At 43.6% G+C, this 17,645-nt stretch overlaps 1 protein-coding gene across 6 annotated transcripts in view; it reads left to right on the forward strand.

Moving 5' to 3' along the window:
- PTPRM (protein tyrosine phosphatase receptor type M) overlaps nt 1-17,645 on the forward strand; it is a 666,464-nt gene that overhangs the window by 151,547 nt on the left and 497,272 nt on the right. For all 6 annotated transcript variants that reach the window (XM_070778532.1, XM_070778534.1, XM_070778533.1 and 3 more), the window contains exon 2: nt 12,029-12,151. In XM_070778532.1, coding sequence (XP_070634633.1) covers nt 12,029-12,151 — 123 coding nt within the window. The remainder of the gene's footprint in view (nt 1-12,028; nt 12,152-17,645) is intronic.

Genomic DNA, 17,645 nt, shown 5'->3' on the forward strand with positions numbered 1-17,645 from the left:
GAGGGAACAACTCTGAGAACCTCAGTCCCCACGTGGGACTCCGGACACACGTGGTTCCAGAGATGAGGTGATAACTACTGATCTGGATTTTTCAATCTGCCCTGGCCAGTTCTTGCAGATATTTTTCATCATTTATTTTTCCTTTCCTACTCTTGTTGCATTGGTAGAGGCAGACAGCTGCTTTTCACGTTGTATTTTTCAATATCGGTGTGGAGGATAGAAGCACCAGTGTGATATTCAGGGAGATTCGAATTTGCAAAGAATTCGTACAAGTGATTTAATTAAGTCCTCTCTGAGCTACTTATCTGTACGTGGAAAACCGAGACAGTCAGGTCACAAATGAGTTGGCTGCATCCGTACAATATTTTGGAATGGAAATAACACTATTAACCCATTTTTTAAAAAAACAGATTTTGAGATGAATAGGAAAAATACATGGTTGTGTTTTACAATCAGTTCTTTTTAAAAAATAAGGAACCAATAGATTGATATGAAATGAAGAATGCGATGTCATAAGCTATAGAAACTTTAAGAACAAAACGACTCATTTCCTTTGAACTATATAAAATACATCCATTGGCAGATAACACTTCTTATGATAGAGTGTGGCATCAGCCATTTAAATGCCTGTGCAATGTGTAAAAGCCGCTTGCTAGATTAAATTATGTAGAAGTGCATTCTATAATGCTTACTGTCCGATTCACTAACCATCAGTGGGGCATTCAGAGTTTAAGAGGCATTATATACTTTCGTTGTTGGCAGGCAATTAAATGCAGAAGTCACTGGGATTGATTTAGAAGAGGAAAGCAGTGGCTTAGCTATATTGGTGCAGATTTTTTTCCCCACTCTTAAAACAATTATGTATATTATAGCTCGCTTCTGTTTATCCTTTGAAAATGTAGTTTACAGCCGTTTATCTCACAGCTCTAAATTTGAAATAAATGGAAAGGACCACCTGAGATTACATGTATTTTAGGAAAATAGAACATATAACATTAATTCACTTAGTTTTTGGTTTGCCCTCTCTGTAGAGAGTCCCATTTAATACTTTATGCATTTTATAAAGGCTGCCTTAAATGGGGTCATTCTGTATTTAGAACAAATGAGAAAAATGTTCCAGAAATCTCCTCGAGGAGTATTACAGTCTTTTTACAAAATGACTTTAAAAGGACTGTAATTATAACAAGGAGAATGATTGCCTGAGTATATAAGTCAGTTTAACCTGTTAAAGTCAGAACAGTTGAAAATGTATGTGTATCTTCAGTTCAGTCCAGTTCAGTCACTCAGTTGTGTCTGACTCTTTGTGACCCCATGAATCGCAGCACGCCAGGCCTCCCTGTCCATCACCAACTCCCGGAGTTCACTCAGACTCATGTCCATCGAGTTGGTGATGCCATCCAGCCATCTCATCCTCTGTCGTCCCCTTTTCCTCCTGCCCCCAATCCCTCCCAGCATCAGAGTCTTTTCCAATGAGTCAGCTCTTCACATGAGGTGGCCAAAGTACTGGAGTTTCAGCTTTAGCATCATTCCTTTCAAAGAACACCCCGAGCTGATCTCCTTTAGAATGGACTGGTTGGATCTCCTTGCAGTCCAAGGGACTCTCAAGAGTCTTCTCCAACACCACAGTTCAAAAGCATCAATTCTTTGGTGCTCAGCGTTCTTCACAGTCCTACTCTCACATCCATACATGACCACAGGAAAAACCGTAGCCTTGACTAGATGGACCTTTGTTGGCAAAGTAATGTCTCTGCTTTTGAATATGCTGTCTAGGTTGGTCATAACTTTCCTTCCAAGGAGTAAGCATCTTTTAATTTCATGGCTGCAGTCACCATCTGCAGTGATTTTGGAGCCCCAGAAAATAAAGTCTGACTCTGTTTCCACTGTTTGCCCATCTATTTCCCATGAAGTGATGGGACCAGATGCCATGATCTTCGTTTTCTGAATGTTGAGCTTTAAGCCAACTTTTTCACTCTCCTCTTTCACTTTCATCAAGAGGCTTTTTAGTTCCTCTTCACTTTCTGCAGTAAGAGTGGTGTCATCTGCATATCTGAGGTTATTGATATTTCTCCCAGCAATCTTGATTCCAGCTTGTGCTTCTTCCAGCCCAGCGTTTCTCATGATGTGCTCTTCATGTAAGTTAAATAAGCAGGGTGACATATACAGCCTTGACGTACTCCTTTTCCTATTTGGAACCAGTCTGTTGTTTCATGTCCAGTTCTAACTATTGCTTCCTGACCTGCATATAGGTTTCTCAAGAGGCAGGTCAGGTGGTCTGGTATTCCCATCTCTTTCAGAATTTTCCACAGTTTATTGTGATCCACACAGTCAAAGGCTTTGGCATAGTCAATAAAGCAGAAATAGATGTTTTTCTGGAACTCTCTTGCTTTTTCAATGATCCAGCGGATGTTGGCAGATATTAACATTTGGTTGTCCTCCATTAGCTTCTTAGAAACGTTACTTTCAGGAGCTTATTTACAATGCAATTCATGTAACAGTCATTACATAAATATTTCAGGTTGTTATTTGCTTACTTTATGGAGGTGGGTTAAGGGTGAGGATGAAGTGTTAGTTGCTCAGTCCTGTCCGACTCTTTGCAATCCCCTGGAATGTGGCCCACTAGGCTCCTCCGTCCATCGGATTTCCCAGGCAAGAATACTGCGGTGGGTTGCCATTCCCTTCTCCAGGGGATCTTCCAGACCAAGGGACTGAACCTGGATCTCCTGCATTGCAGGCAGATTCATTACCCTCTGCGCCACCAGAGGAGCCTGAAGGGTGGAGATGTGTAGACTTGAAGGAGTGTGAACTCTGGATGCATATCTGGCTTGGACTGCTGGCCCCACACCAAGCTCTCTGTGATGTGGGTGAAATGTTTGGCCACGTCAAACTGACATTTGTAAATATAGGGATGTATCCATAAAGAGTATAACAACAGATTAGAATGGAGAGGTTGGCAAATAGGTAGAGTGTTCTGAAGAGTAGAGAAGTAATAGCACGTTTGTGAGGCAGCCACTGTTCCCGAGCAGAAATGAAGTCCTAGGAGAATTTCCCCCCAGAGCTGAGATCCAGGACGTGGTGGACAGCAGGGAAGTCCCTGTGGGGCCACAGCCATGGAACTCAGAGGAAGTGTCCTCTAGGGTGGCCAGGAAAGCTATTCATGGGAGGTGAGCCACCGAGAGGTGCAGGGGTGAGTGCTGTCTGCTGGACCCTATTGGCTACCACATGCTAGAGGAGCCAGATAGCCCTGACCTTGTGGATCTGGGGCTCCTGAAGCTGTGTGTGCTGGGAGCCTTCTGGGAGCTCTGGAAGCCCCCTCTTTCCTCCTGCCCTGCCTCTCCAGGACCCTCTGCTGGCCAAGCTTAAAGTCTTGTCAAGTGGAACAGAGCATGTAGTCAGAGGGTCTGCATACATTTTCTCAGAGCAAGCAATGAAAAGTGAATTTAGGGCTGAGAGGTAATACACTGATACCTGGGGAAAAAGATATTGATTCTTGACTTTAGGCTTTGTGAGACAGACATTTGCGTGGGGTTTGTTATGTGACGAGTTCTTTGATCAGACATTGAAACTATTGGCTTTCCAGATGGTGCGAGTGGTGAAGAACCTGCCTGCCAGTGCAGGAGATGTAAGAGACACGAGTTTGATCCCTGGGTCAGGAAGATCCCCTGGTGGAGGAAATACTCCAGTATTCTTGCCTGAAGAATCCCATGGACAGAGGAGCCTGGCAGGCTACAGTCTATGCAGTCTCAAAGAGTTGGATGCTACTGAAGTAGTTATGACCAACCTAGATAGCATATTGAAAAGCAGAGATATTACTTTGACAACAAAGGTCCATCTAGTCAAGGCTATGGTTTTTCCAGTGGTCATGTATGGATGTGAGAGTTGGACTGTGAAGAAAGCTGAGCACTGAAGAATTGATGCTTTTGAACTGTGGTGTTGGAGAAGACTCTTGAGAGTCCCTTGGACTGCAAAAAGATCCAATCAGTCTATTCTAAAGGAGATCGGTCCTGGGTGTTCATTGGAAGGACTGATGCTAAAGCTGAAACTCCAGTACTTTGGCCACCTCATGCAAAGAGTTGACTCATTGGAAAAGACTCTGATGCTGGGAGGGATTGGGGGCAGGAGGAGAAGGGGATGACAGAGGATGAGATGGCTGGATGGCATCACCAAATCCATGGACATGAGTTTGAGTAAACTCTGGGAGTTGGTGATGGACAGGGAGGCCTGGTGTGCTGCAATTCATCGGGTCGCAAAGAGTTGGACACGACTGAGCAACTGATCTGAACTGAACTGAACTGAAGTGATTCAGCATCCACACACACATTGAGAGTATAGTCTTATGCTGGTTGTGAGGATTAGATGAAATAATGACTCTGTTTTCTGAAGCAGAACCTGGCTAGCATGTGATGGATGTTCAGGAAATTGGGGTCTTTGCAGATCACAGGTCACTTCACAGAACACAGGGCACTCACATCATAGAGTTGAGTAGTAACTTCAAGCTAAACGAAGGGTCCCAGGTAATGGTTTTTACCCCCACACCTTAAAGGCCACAGGAGCACCTTTTGAAGGATCATAGAGTCAGTTTTCTAAACCCAGACACCACCCTTTTCAAAATCAGATAGAACAGAAATGAAAAAGGCCAGTATATCTCAGTAGAGATAAATGTGGTTTATGAAGTGTGTGTATACATGTGATGGGTTACGGTGTCATGACTATGGGTCACAATCAAAGAATATTTAGATACTGCTCCAGAGGGTGGGTTCTGATCCCTGACGGTTTGGTTTCTTTTGTCTTCTCTCCAGTTCTGGAGCTTTAGTAGGATATGGAGTGATCTTGTGAAAGAATTTTTAAGTTTCCTTTGGGGAAAAAGTGGACCATCCACTCAGTTATAACCTGTGTCTTAATGATGGCATACTACTCTTGGTCCTACTGAATAATTCTCTGCTGTTCCAAAGAAGGGCTTCCCTGGTGGCTCAGTGGTGAAGAATCTGCCTGCCATGAGATGTGGGTTTGATCCCTGGGTTGGGAAGGAAATGGTAACCCTTTCCAGTGTTCTTGCCTGGCAAATCCCATGGACAGAGGAGCCTGGTGGGCTACAGTCCACAGGGTCGCAAAGAGTCGGTCATGACTAAGTGACTAAACAACAGCAGCAAATTCCTAAGAAAGAAGAAAGATAAATCCCCTTCAATATGCAAATGATAATATTTTATTTTCATAAATCATGAATGACCTTTATAGACAACTAGCTTTACTATCTTAATTATTGCCAGAAAGAAAAAAAAAAGACTAACTTTTCTAAAATCAAAAACCATAATTTGAAAGGAGACTTCATTAACATTTAGCTGGCTTATAGTTTTCAGCCATAATAAAAAAAACGAACATGTTCAGTGATTTTGTCACATTTGGAGCTGATTCATCTTGGAACACATCAGGACAGGGCTGGGTGTTTTTGAAAACAATTGAGATTGTTTTCATTGTTTAAGTGGATATTACAGTGAGAAAAAAATGTAGGCAAAATTATTGTGGCCAGATTCTGCACAGAGCTTTGGGAAATTCATCATCTGTGTTTCTGAAAAACCATTTATTGGGTGCCTACCATGTACAGACCAGCCCTCTGGTGACTCAGACAGTAAAGAATCTGACTGCAATTCGGGAGACCCAGGTTCAATCCCTGGGTTGGGAAGATCCCCTGGAGAAGGAAATGGAAGCCCACTCCAGTATTCTTGCCTGGGAAATCCCATGGACAGAGGAGCCTGGTGAGCTATAGTCCATGGGGTCGCAAAGAGTCAGACATGACTGAGTGAATATCACTTTCACTTTACCATGTACTAGCTCTCAGGAATATCAAGATGACTAAGAGTTATAATGATCTAAATGCTTTTTGAGGGGATTCCCTGGTGGTCCATTGGTTAGGACTCTGTGTTTTCACTGCCAAGGACATGGGTTCAAGCCCTGGTTGGGGAACAAAAAGATCCCACAAGCTAGGGCAGCATGACCAAAATAATAAAAATAAAATAACTTTTGAGAAGAATTCCTAGGCTTCTGGACACCTGTTTCTTTTAAACTCTGAAGTTTTTATAAAACAACAACAACAAAAAACCCATGGTTCCATCTTATTTCTAGAACCTATCGTGCATTGCTTCAGTAACAGCACAGGCTGGCTTCAGGGCTTAGTTGAGGAGTAAACATATAAATTCATGGCAGTCCACTAAGACTTTTTTGAGAGAAGCAATATTCATAAAGACCATTTTGAGGGAGGTTACAGTTTTATCCGAGGATGCTCTGAGCTCCCACTTGATCAAGTTTATCTAATTGAAGTTGGATGACATGCTGTCCTGACATGTTAACAAATGGACCCTAGAATCTGTGGCTCCATTGCGGTGGTTGCTCCCGAGAACTGTGTTCATTAATGCATATTGATTGCTTCATCCTGGTGCCCGGGGAAGAGAGGTCCCTCCCTCTGGATGTAGGATTAGGAGTTGTGTTTCTTTCCAGTTTTTAGTTTGGGAGATACTGTCACACAGTGTTAAGAATGTGGGTTTTCAAGACAGGATGCCTGGGTTCAAGTCTCTGCATCACTGTCTTCCACCTTTGGAAACTTCTGTGCAAGCTCTCAACCCTTCTGTGCCTCATTTTCTGTAACTGTAAAATGGGGATCATGGTACCTATGTTGTTGGGTTGGTGTGAGCGTTGAACAAGTCCTTAGAAATTGTGAAAGTGAGAAAGTAAAAGTGCTAGTCACTCAGAAGTGTCTGACTCTTTGCTACCTCACAGACTGTAGCCCACCAGGCTCCACTATCCATGGAATTCTCCAGGCAAGAATACTGGAGTGGGTTGCCATGCCCTTCTCCACTAGTAAATGGAAACCCCTGTTACTAGCTTTAGTATGTATATTATCATCTCCTAGATACTGTGGATTGTGTAATCAGTCATTATTTCCTCTTGGCACTGGCTACCCCAAAGCTCAGAGTGAAATACATGGCCAGTGAATGAGCCTAATGACTTTTAAAAAAATTATTTGGTGATAATGGGGGAGTCCTCTCCATAATCCTGATATCATCTTATTCTTACTTCCCCCCCCCCCCACTATTCTTGCTTTTCAATTTTCACTTTTCTTTAATTGTATTAATTTAATTGGCATGTTACTATGTTGCATTGCCTGTCCTGGAACAAGCCTTATCATCCTTGTTGTCTGTTACCTGGATATTGACACCCGCTGACGCTTCCTTTCACATAATAGCTCCTTATTCCCTCACAGGTTGTGTGTTGTATGCAGATTTGCTAAGGAAAAGCTTTTCTCAAGGTACAATGGAGGCGTGTGTGTGTATTGATGTAAGAGAGAGAACAATAGAGAAGCAGATCACCACCCATCTGGCTTGCATCACCTTTCCTTCATCACGTATTTGACCTTGGGTTTAGTCCTGATTCGGAGAAGGCAATGGCACCCCACTCCAGTACTCTTGCCTGGAAAATCCCATGGATGGAGGAGCCTGGTGCACTGCAGTCCATGGGGTTGCTAGGAGTTGGACACGACTGAGTGACTTCACTTTCACTTTTCACTTTCATGCATTGGAGAAGGAAATGGCAACCCACTCCAGTGTTGTTGCCTGGAGAATCCCAGGGATGGGGGAGCCTGTTGGGCTGGCATCTATGGGGTCACACAGAGTCAGACACGACTGATGTGACTTAGCAGCAGCAGCAGCAGTTAGTCCTGATTCCCCTTCTCAAAAGAGAAATAATTTACCTTGACTGGTGGATGAATATGGTCCAGCTGTGGGCTGTTGGGTGTTTGTCCAATGCCCAGAGTTCTGGAGAAAACTTGGCAATTTGTTGCCAGCAGTATTCCTCTACATGATGGTAAGCTGTCTGTGTTATCCTGAAACTGCAGGTGACTTATTTTTGGAAAGTCTTCATCTCATGATGTTTCTGGGATTTTGCTTCCTTGTCACATTCTTCACTGGCCCCAAGGCACTCACTTGATAAGCTCAGCAAGCTCTGTTCTTCGCTCTTGTGGTGCCATGGAGAAGTCCACACTGTTCATTTCCCTACAGAGTACATGTTACCATTTCTAATTATTTATTCCAGCCACTTGCAGTGCAGTGAACTCCTGAGAGTCCTTGTAGAAGATACAAATGGTAAGGAAGATTTGTTGTTCAGTCACTCAGTTGTGTCTGACCCTTTGCGACCCCATGGACTACAGCACGCCAGGCTTCCCTGTCCCTCTCTATCTCCCAGACTCTCTATCTTCACTCAAACTCATGTTCATTGAGTCGCTGATGCCATCCAACTATCTCATCCTCTGTCACCCTCTTCTCCTCCTGCCTTCAATCTTTCCTAGCATCAGGGTCTTTTCCAATGAGTTGACTCTTTTCATCAGGTGGCCAGACAGAGTATTGGAGCTTCAGCTTCAGCATCAGTCCTTCCAGTGAATATTCAGAGTTGATTTAAGACCTTAGCTTAAATCCTAGTAAGATTATTAGTAATAGCTTTTACTAATTAGTAATAATAATTATTAGTAGTAGTAATAGCTGATACTGGTGGACTTGCTAACTCTGTTAGACCAGCCACACTTGCTGCTGAACTGACTTATCAGAAACACCAAGTGAGGTACATGTTATATTCATTTCGTTGGTAAAGACATTGGGGTTCAGAGAGGCTAAATGATTTGTCTACAAACACAAAGTCAGTGGGACAAGAATAAGGAAGTGCCAGGTGTCTGACCCTGGAACCTGTTCACATCATGTCTACCCAAAGTTGCCTTGAAATCGAAAAGCTTCACTGTGCTCTCTGTCCCATTGCTGTTGACCTGACTCTTGGCTTATTTCATCTCAGTGGACTACCTTTGCTGTTTTAGGGTTCTGTGTCCGTTGGATGAAGGCCAGTGATGGGTCCCTAGGTGTGTAGGGAGACATAGGTTGGGGCAACAGGAAATCCAGTCTGTGCGACTTCCTGGTGGTTCCATAGTCCTGTGTGGATTCTCTGTTTTCCTTCAAGTGGTAAAAGCAGCTTTATATAATAGGGATATTATATCCTTGTACCAGCATTGTATTAGTCGTTGGGGTTTGCTTCAGCCATACCACCTCTCACCATTGTATTTGCTTATTGGAGAAGGAAATGGCAACCCACTCCAGTATTCTTGCCTGGAGAATTCCAGGGACAGAGGAGCCTAGTGGGCTGCCATCTATGGGGTTGCACAGAGTCAGACATGACTGAAGTGATTTAGCAGCAGCAGCAGTGCCAAGAACTGGTTCCTAAACCACATCTTTAACCAGCCTTTCGTTGTTTTGCTGATGCCCCAAGCTATTTCTCACTGCGTAAGATTGCACGGCAGGACTTTCATCAAAGTACTGTCTGTGCTTCCACTGGGGGTCCCTTTTCTGTCAAAATTCATGCTTCTTTCTTTCTTTTGAATATTACAAGTGCTACTGCTGTTTGGGTTTATTCCTGCAGCAGTAAGGCTATTTTCTATATCAAAATTAGGGCTTGCAACCAAGAGAAAATATTTCTCATAAATGTTTGCATAGTCTTCTAACATTTCTTACCCGAAATTGTAAAGTTGTTAGTATTACATGCTTGAAACAAAGCCACTCTGTTTCTGAACTTGTTAAAGCTGAATAAGAGGGAAATATAAATTACCAGTTGTTGTCAAGGTGAAGTATTGAGTTAATGCTGTGTCTTTATAATGAGTTTTCTGTTCCCAACAGAATGTTTAATTGGGCAGTTCTGTTAAAAGCGTTACAGAAGATGGTGTCCAGGGCCACTGGAGCTAGTGACTTAATACAAAGAGTGAAAGAGGAGGGACACTTCTTAAAATGCCCCTATGTCCCTTGAACATCTTTTATCAGTGATTTGGAGGCTGACAGCAAGCATGCTTCATCAAACTTGCAAATAACCCAGACCTAGGTAGGATAACTTAACACCCAAATGACAAAATCAAGATTGCAGAAGCTCTCACCAGGCTGGAGAGATGTACTGACAACAGAGATGGGGTTTAGAAAGGGAAAATGTAGAAAGTCACTTCCCTTATTGCAAAGGGGAGAAGGGGCTCGATGGCAGAGGTATGAGGAAACGTGTGGGATTCCAGGCTCCAGGAATCCCAGGATGGGCCAGCCCTCAGCTCAGGCTGTTGACAGAGCAAGAGGTCAAGGGAAGTAGTCAGTCGAATTGGGGCTGCAGTACTGGGAGTCCCTGGTTTAGATGAGTGTTGATAAACTTGACCGTGTTTAGAACACCTGCCTCCATGGTGAAGGTCTGAGAGCCTTCTAGTGGGAGGGAGGGAGGGAGGGGAGCAAAACATGTTTTGCCTGGAGAAGCAAAAACATAGAACTTGACAGCTCTTTTTAAATAGCTTTCTTGTGTAAGAACGGGGATTTTTCACTGTTTCTTCACAGGGAAGAGCTAAGATAGATGGGTATACATTTCAGGAAACTGCATTTGGGCCTTTTTAAAGGAATCGTCTACAATCAGAGGGATGTTTTCTAAATTCTGGGTGCCCACCTGTTCAGAGGGCTTCCCAGATTCTGCTTGCTGATACAAGGGATGCCGGAGGTGTGGGTTCTATCCCTGAGTTGGGAAGATTCCCTGGAGATGGAAGTGGCAACCCACTCCAGTATTCTTGCTTGGAAAATCCCATGGACAGAGGAGCCTGATGGGCTACACTCTTTGGGGTCGCAAAGAGTCAGACGGGACTGAGCATGCACGCACCTGTTCGGAAGCTGTCTGTCTGTCTAGAAGGTTGTAGAATTGATGTAAGCAAGTGGATGGAAATTGGACTAGGGGACCCTATGTCTGAGTGTGTGCAACTACTTTATTATTATTATTTTATTTATCTTTTTGCTGCCAGGGCATATGGTACAGCCACAGTGAAATTATATTCTTACACTTGTGTTTTCTTGACCAGACCCTCAATTCTCGTCATTGGCAAGTGATTATAATTAATCTTTTAAATTGATATAATTAATAACATTCTATGATAATGGGCAGTAGAATTTTCATGATAATTAAGATGATTGATATAATCCTTCACTTTGGCAATGTGAAACTTGACGCTATAATGATTCAGGGTAACAAGAGACATTTGAGAGGATGTGGGTGGGACTTTTTGAATCATCAGTGTGTCCCCAGATGCTGAAACAGCGGACCTGCTTTGCATATACTGCATTTTCTTTTATTCTTTGTTTCTTTATTTAAGTAGCTTCATTTTTAGCTTCAACATCCAGCAGATGTTTGCCCCATGTTTAATTTTGAATTTATCCTTGCCTTTAAAAATTGTGTGGACTGTAAGCAAATTTTTAATCTCTTTTAATTTTGAGACCTCGAATCTCCAAAGTATTAAAGCAAAACCCGTTTTTGTGTTAGATTTAGAATAATCCTTAGACAAATATTTTTCAAGCAAGGTCTACAATCTCTACTGTTTTGTCCCTGACCAGCATGCCAGTGTTATGATGGAAGTATTTCTCTTTTCATTTTTTGGACAAATTATAATTTTTTTTTCTTTTGAAGACATGTTGAATACCTAGGATGGTTCTATTAAAGTTTTGAACACAAGTTAATTATGCCAACTTCATATGAATCTGGAAAATATGAATTATAAATTTGCTTCATTTTTACTTTCAACTGGGCTGCCCCAGTGCTTTGCGGGTAAAGAATCTACCTGCAATGCAGGAGACACGGGTTCAGTCCCTGCGTCTGGAAGATCCCCTGGAGGAGGGCATGGCAGCTCACTCCAGTATTTTGGCCTGGAGAATCCCATGGCTAGAGGAGCCTGGTGGCCTTCAGTCCAAAGGGTCACAAAGAGTCAGACACAACTGAATGGCTATTACAAAGATGTCAGAGTCTTTTGGGGAAACAATATAATTTAGAATTATTGACAAGGCATGTCTAGTACTCAGACAACACTTACTTAGGATGCAGTGGGGTCAGGGTCAAATTGAGTTGAGCATCAATTGTGGGTTTACGGTTCTCTGCAGTCAATGTAGCTTATCCCAGAGGTCTAGTCATTATTAATATCACTCTCCTTTCTTTTACGTTTTAGGTGGTTGCCTCTTTGATGAGCCTTACAGCACATGTGGATACAGTCAGGCTGTAGATGATGAGTTCAACTGGGAGCAAGTGAACACTTTGACCAAACCAACCTCTGACCCGTGGATGCCATCAGGTTTGCTTTTAGTTTTAAGTTCTCTTTTTATAAACAAAGGTGCAGAAGAGTCTTAATATCACAGTCAGTGTCCCCTGGGTGTTGGTCGAATGAGGGAGGGTATTGGCTTTTGATTTTGGTGGCGAAGGCTGGTTATCTTATGAGGATGGTTCAAGAGAACCAATGACAGAGAGTTGACCCTTGTATCTCTACCTTTAAAGTCTAATTAAAGTTTACTTCCTTTATCTTTGGATTCATCCTTGCTAGATTAATGAGCATCACCCAATGGGATCCTTTCCCAGGAAGCAGAAATTATGGGAAATAGATTGATGTCTCTTCTGGCGAATGTGTCTGGTAGTTAGAACTCTAGCTGGGGAATCCAGATAATAAAGCCTCCATCACAAATAGGAGACCTGGGAAAGTGACTCACCTTGCACCTGGGGAATCTAGGAGGATGCTCGTGGTCTTGAAAGCATTTGGATAAAAAGGTCTGCATACATGTGGATCCTTTTTCCACTGTAGAAACGCTTAGTAAGTTTTCTGATGAGTGAGAAACATTTGACCAGCTAGATTCTACTTCTTTTTTGCAAGGAAGAGCAGGAAGATGATGACTTACAGACTCTGATCAGTTGGAGGTTGATCATTTTAATAGACACCAGTTTTAGGCTGTGCGTTGCCCATCCCTTTAAAATGTTAGATTTGCAGATTCACTTAACAAATGGGGTGATGAGCATACCCCATTCGGGATTCAAGCTGGAAGAGATGTTATTCTATATTGGGTTTCAGATAAAGCACAATTTTTATACTTTTTAAGTGGCTATTGAGGTCTTCATTCATGTATCTAGATTTAGCAGTATTTACATTTATTAAGTAGTCTTGGAAAGGTAGCTTGTGAACATGAAGTAGGTTTAATGGTGTTTGGTGATGCTTTTACAATTATGATGCCCACCACGTTCTTCCCACCTCCTTCCCACATTTAACTCCTTATAACTTCAAAGAGAGGAACCTTGAGCTCCTGAGCCCTGTGGTTTCAACTGGACCTCAAATCTATGCTAGTTCTTGGTGACTTCCCCACAGCTGACCATCTCCTCTCCTGTCTCTCTCTTTCTCGTGTAAGTGCGTGCTTTTGAATGTTGTGTTTGAGTCAGTGGTTCTTTAGTTGTTTTTCCAGTCTAATCTGGTTTCATTCTTGTCAGTGATGGGGAGCTGGATGGGGGACATAGCAGCCCCCCTCGGGGGAGCTGACCTTTCCCAAGAGGCTTCTCACCCTGAAGGCCTTTGCTCTCACCTGCTCTTAATGAAAGAGTATGTGTGTGTGGAGTTAGGTGCTTGGCCCTCAAAAGCCAGTAAACAGGCCAGGTTGGTGAAAAGGAAAGTTTGCTTTATTTAAGCAGCAGCAGCAGCAGATGCCAGCAACTGGGAGGAGGAGGGGGAAGGTGGCGGACATCTGTCCAAAGACTGACTCCCCACCCCAACAAGCAGGGGGTGAGAGCTTTTATAGATGGAGTTGGGAAAGGGGTTACATGCAGAAACAGCACAGTCCTCTCTAACAGTCATCTTCGAATCGGTCATCAGTGGTCTGACCAGCAACACTGTGGTTGTTTTAGGTACAGTTCATCTCAGTTCCAGGGTCCATTTGTTCCCATTTCTTTGCAGTCAGTTCTCAGAAGTGTGGCAGCTCATGTCCTGGGTACAGTCTGGTCATCATGTAGTTAACTTCTTTACCCAGTGCTTTGGTATCTGTAAGACAACTCCTAGGATATGGCTCAGAATATTATCTATAGCCCCTGAGAAAGAACTGAAGGTCCTTGACTATGCTTAATGACTACATTATTATTATTTAGTCCAAGGAGACTGTTTTCCTTTGTTTCAGCATCTCTCACTGCTCTGAATAAACGTATCCTTTGCCTGAAGTTTCCCACAGACAGAAGGCAGGCAGAAGACATGAGACGGGAGAGGGGAGGGGAGGCAAGGACATAGGGTCCTGCTCCATTTCAGTCTCTCTCTCGAGCCTGGGTCCAGGGAGGTTGGGAGGATACTCAAATTCAGTCTTGGGAGTTTTCTCCACAAGAGTGAACCTGGGTTTTCTTTGTTTATTATTTTCAAATTTGGTGAACATTTTGTAATTCTCCACAGTAGGTACTTGGTTTCATCTTCGTGGTCCTTTAGATTGAAGCCTGACTTGAAAACGCCGACTTTTACAAAAGAGCCTCAGTAATGCTGGATCTTCAGCAGCCTCCGTTGGCTCTATTTTTGTTACAGGATGACCTGCCTCTCTCCGCAAAGGAGTGCAAGGAATAGCTTCTTGTTACCATTCATCCTTTTCTTCTTTGTGATGTCCCGTAAGACCATCTCACACCAAGCTGTCCAGGCTTTAAACACAGAAAGGGTGGGTTTCTAGCTGAGGCCATTACAAAGATGATAACACACTTAAAGACCGTCTGTGCTCTGGAGCAATCGGTTTGTAATTGAAGCAACACAGGTGAAGTGACTTTGCAAAGTTTTGGCCTTTGAAGGCCCTTCTGCCTTTGGAAGCATGAAGTGGAGGCATTTTAAATATTCTTCCTGAATTTATTCTGCTTCTGTTGATTAATAGAAAACTTGGGGATTCATATTAGGACTTCTGCGTGTGGGCTCTTAGCTACCCAACTAGGGATGAAACCCACGCCTTCTTCATCAGAAGGCACAATCCTAACCACTGGGCTGCCAGGGAAGTCCCTATAGCAGGTTCTTATCAGTTATCCATTTTATATTATAGTAATGTGTGTATGTCAATCCCAATATCCAAATTTATCCCTCCCCCTCCTCCACCTTGGTAGCCATAAAGTTTGTTTTCTACAGCTGTGACTGTCTTTCTGTTCTGTAAATAGGGTCATTTGTACCATTTTTTTTGGATTCTGCATGCAAGTGATATCATATCCAATCACTTTATGTATTGCAGTGCATCGTGTGGTTTCACATGTAGACTAAAAGGTATTGATTATTTCATGGTACAGAAACATCCACACAAGTTGACAATGGTTAATGTTTTTTTTTTATATTGTTAAAGTATTTGTATTTGGACCTTAGGGCTCCAGTTTTATGAAATGAATATTTGACATGCTCCATATCTTATGTATTAGAAGTGTGATTCTGTTTATAAAAAAATTTAAAGAATAAGTTCATCCTTGGGGCTTCCCTGGTGATCCAGTGGTTAAGAATCCACCTTGCAATGCAGGGAACGTGGGCTCAATCCCCAGTCCAGGAGGATCCCACATGCCATAGAACAGCTAAACCCATGTGCCACGACTACTGAGCCCATGCCCTGGAGCCTGTGCTCCGCCACGGTGAGAAACCCGAACTAGAGAGTAAGTCCCACTCGCTGCAACTAGAGAAAGTCTGTGTGCAACAACAAAGACCCCACGCAGCCAAAAACAAACAAATAAATAAATAAAATTTAAAATAGAAAATAATTTCATCCATAATATTGAAAAATTAAAGGCAGCTTACAACCATAGTGAATAGTGAAAGTCGCTCAGTCATGTCCAGCTCTTTGTAACCCCATGGACTATACAGTCCATGGAATTCTCTAGGCCAAAATACTAGAGTGGGTAGCCTTTCCCTTCTCCAGGGGATCTTCCCCATCCAGGAATCAAACCAGGGTCTCCTGCATTGCAGGTGGATTCTTTACCAACTGAGCTATCCGAGAAGCCCAAGAAGAAAGGCACTTATATCCCCATGGTATAAATAACCTCTAAAAAGGCTGTAATGAAACAAATGGGGCCTTAGTACTGGGAAAACCTCGGTGCTCTTCCAGCTTGTGCAGTGTGCATCCTGGCAACCTCGCGTGGCCCCCACATCTTCTTTTTACGTAACTCAAATTGGGAATGACAGGCTTGCCGATCTTCACGCAGGTGCTGTGAGTGAGGATTAAGTCATTTCCGTGGCTGCCCATGTGAAAGGCAGAGAGAGGCCCGTGCAGGATGTAGGAGCAAGGTAGACTCTTAGCACGATGACCCAGAAAATAGAAAAAATTTGCCTGCATATATTTGTTTTGGGAAAGATGATAGATTGACAGTCAGAGGAACTGCAGTTTCCTCTTGGGGCACATTCATCAGGCATACTTTCCTCTTATTAGGGAAGATGTCCCAGTGTATTCACACTTCAGAGCTTTTACAGGGCTCAGTGAGTGACAAAGACCAGACGACTTTGGGCTTGAAAAGACATGTTTCCTCCTTAAATTTCAATGTGTATCTAGTGGGTAATATTTTTGGCACAGAGCAGTCACACAGTTGTTTAATTATCTCATTCATTCTTTGAGTCTGTCAACATTCACAAATATTTATTGAACACCTGCTATGTACAAGGCATCGTTCTAGAGGCTTGGGCTTTGACACTGAGTGAACCCAATAAGGATGCTTTCCCTGACAGTGCCCCCACATTCTGGTGAGATGATTCTTGCATTGCCAAAAGACCAGATCCTATCCCTCACTCGTTAATGACTTTCTGGATGTAAAAACGTAAAAGGTAATAAACAATTCAGTTCATCAGACTCAGCACAGGGTAGCATGAAATTGAGCTTTCTTGGCTGTGCTGTCTCTTAAAAAGACACAAAAAACAAAAGCCGAGCCCCCCCCCCCCCGCCCCCGCCAACAAAAATAAAAATCTCAGGCAAGTGGCAGCACAGTGTCTTCTCGTAATTCTCCCTTATCAACCAAAGTAATCTTGTGCACCCAGATAACTCCTAGCCATTGCTAGCACTTACTTCTTTGCTGTGCATCCTCTGATTTTTGTGATGGCCTTGGGAGGTCAGATGGCATTATCTCTGTTTTACACCTTATTAGGACTCAAGTTCGGAGAAGGCAATGGCAACCCACTCTAATACTCTTGCCTGGAAAATCCCATGGATGGAGGGGCCTGGTGGGCTGCAGTCCATGGGGTCCCTAGGAGTTGGACACGACTGAGTGACTTCACTTTCACTTTCATGCATTGAAGAAGGAAATGGCAACCCACTCCAGTGTCCTTGCCTGGAGAATCCCAGGGACGGGGGAGCCTGGTGGGCTGCCGTCTATGGGGTTGCACAGAGTCGGACACAACTGAAGCGACTTAGCAGCACCAGCAACAGGACTCAAGTTCAGAGGAAGTGCCCCTGCCCCAGGCTTATAGGTGAGAGGAAAAAAACCCTGTTTGCTGTTTTGAGTGTTGGGGGTAAACGTCCCACCAGAGCACTTGCATCTGGGGGGGTGGGGGCAGCCTTCAACCCAGGTGGGCGCTGTCTGGATCACCTTGAAATGGGCACGGAGGTTCTCCTTGTGGGGCTGTGCCCCTTCTGGGTCAGATTCTGGCTCTGGGTCTTCACAATCATGGACCTCACCAGGCTCTTTAGCTCTTGGGTCCCCAGTCTCCTCACGGGTGTAGGACGAGTTAGTTGTCCGCGTTTGTGGCGTAATGGCCAGGGGCCTGACTGTCGAGGCTGCAGCGGCAACAGTGGAGTCTGCCCTCTGCTGAATGAGTCCCCCAGAGGCAGAAGGCAGGC

The sequence above is a fragment of the Bos indicus genome, chromosome 24 (assembly GCF_029378745.1).
Source record: "Bos indicus isolate NIAB-ARS_2022 breed Sahiwal x Tharparkar chromosome 24, NIAB-ARS_B.indTharparkar_mat_pri_1.0, whole genome shotgun sequence".
Lineage (NCBI taxonomy): Eukaryota > Metazoa > Chordata > Mammalia > Artiodactyla > Bovidae > Bos > Bos indicus.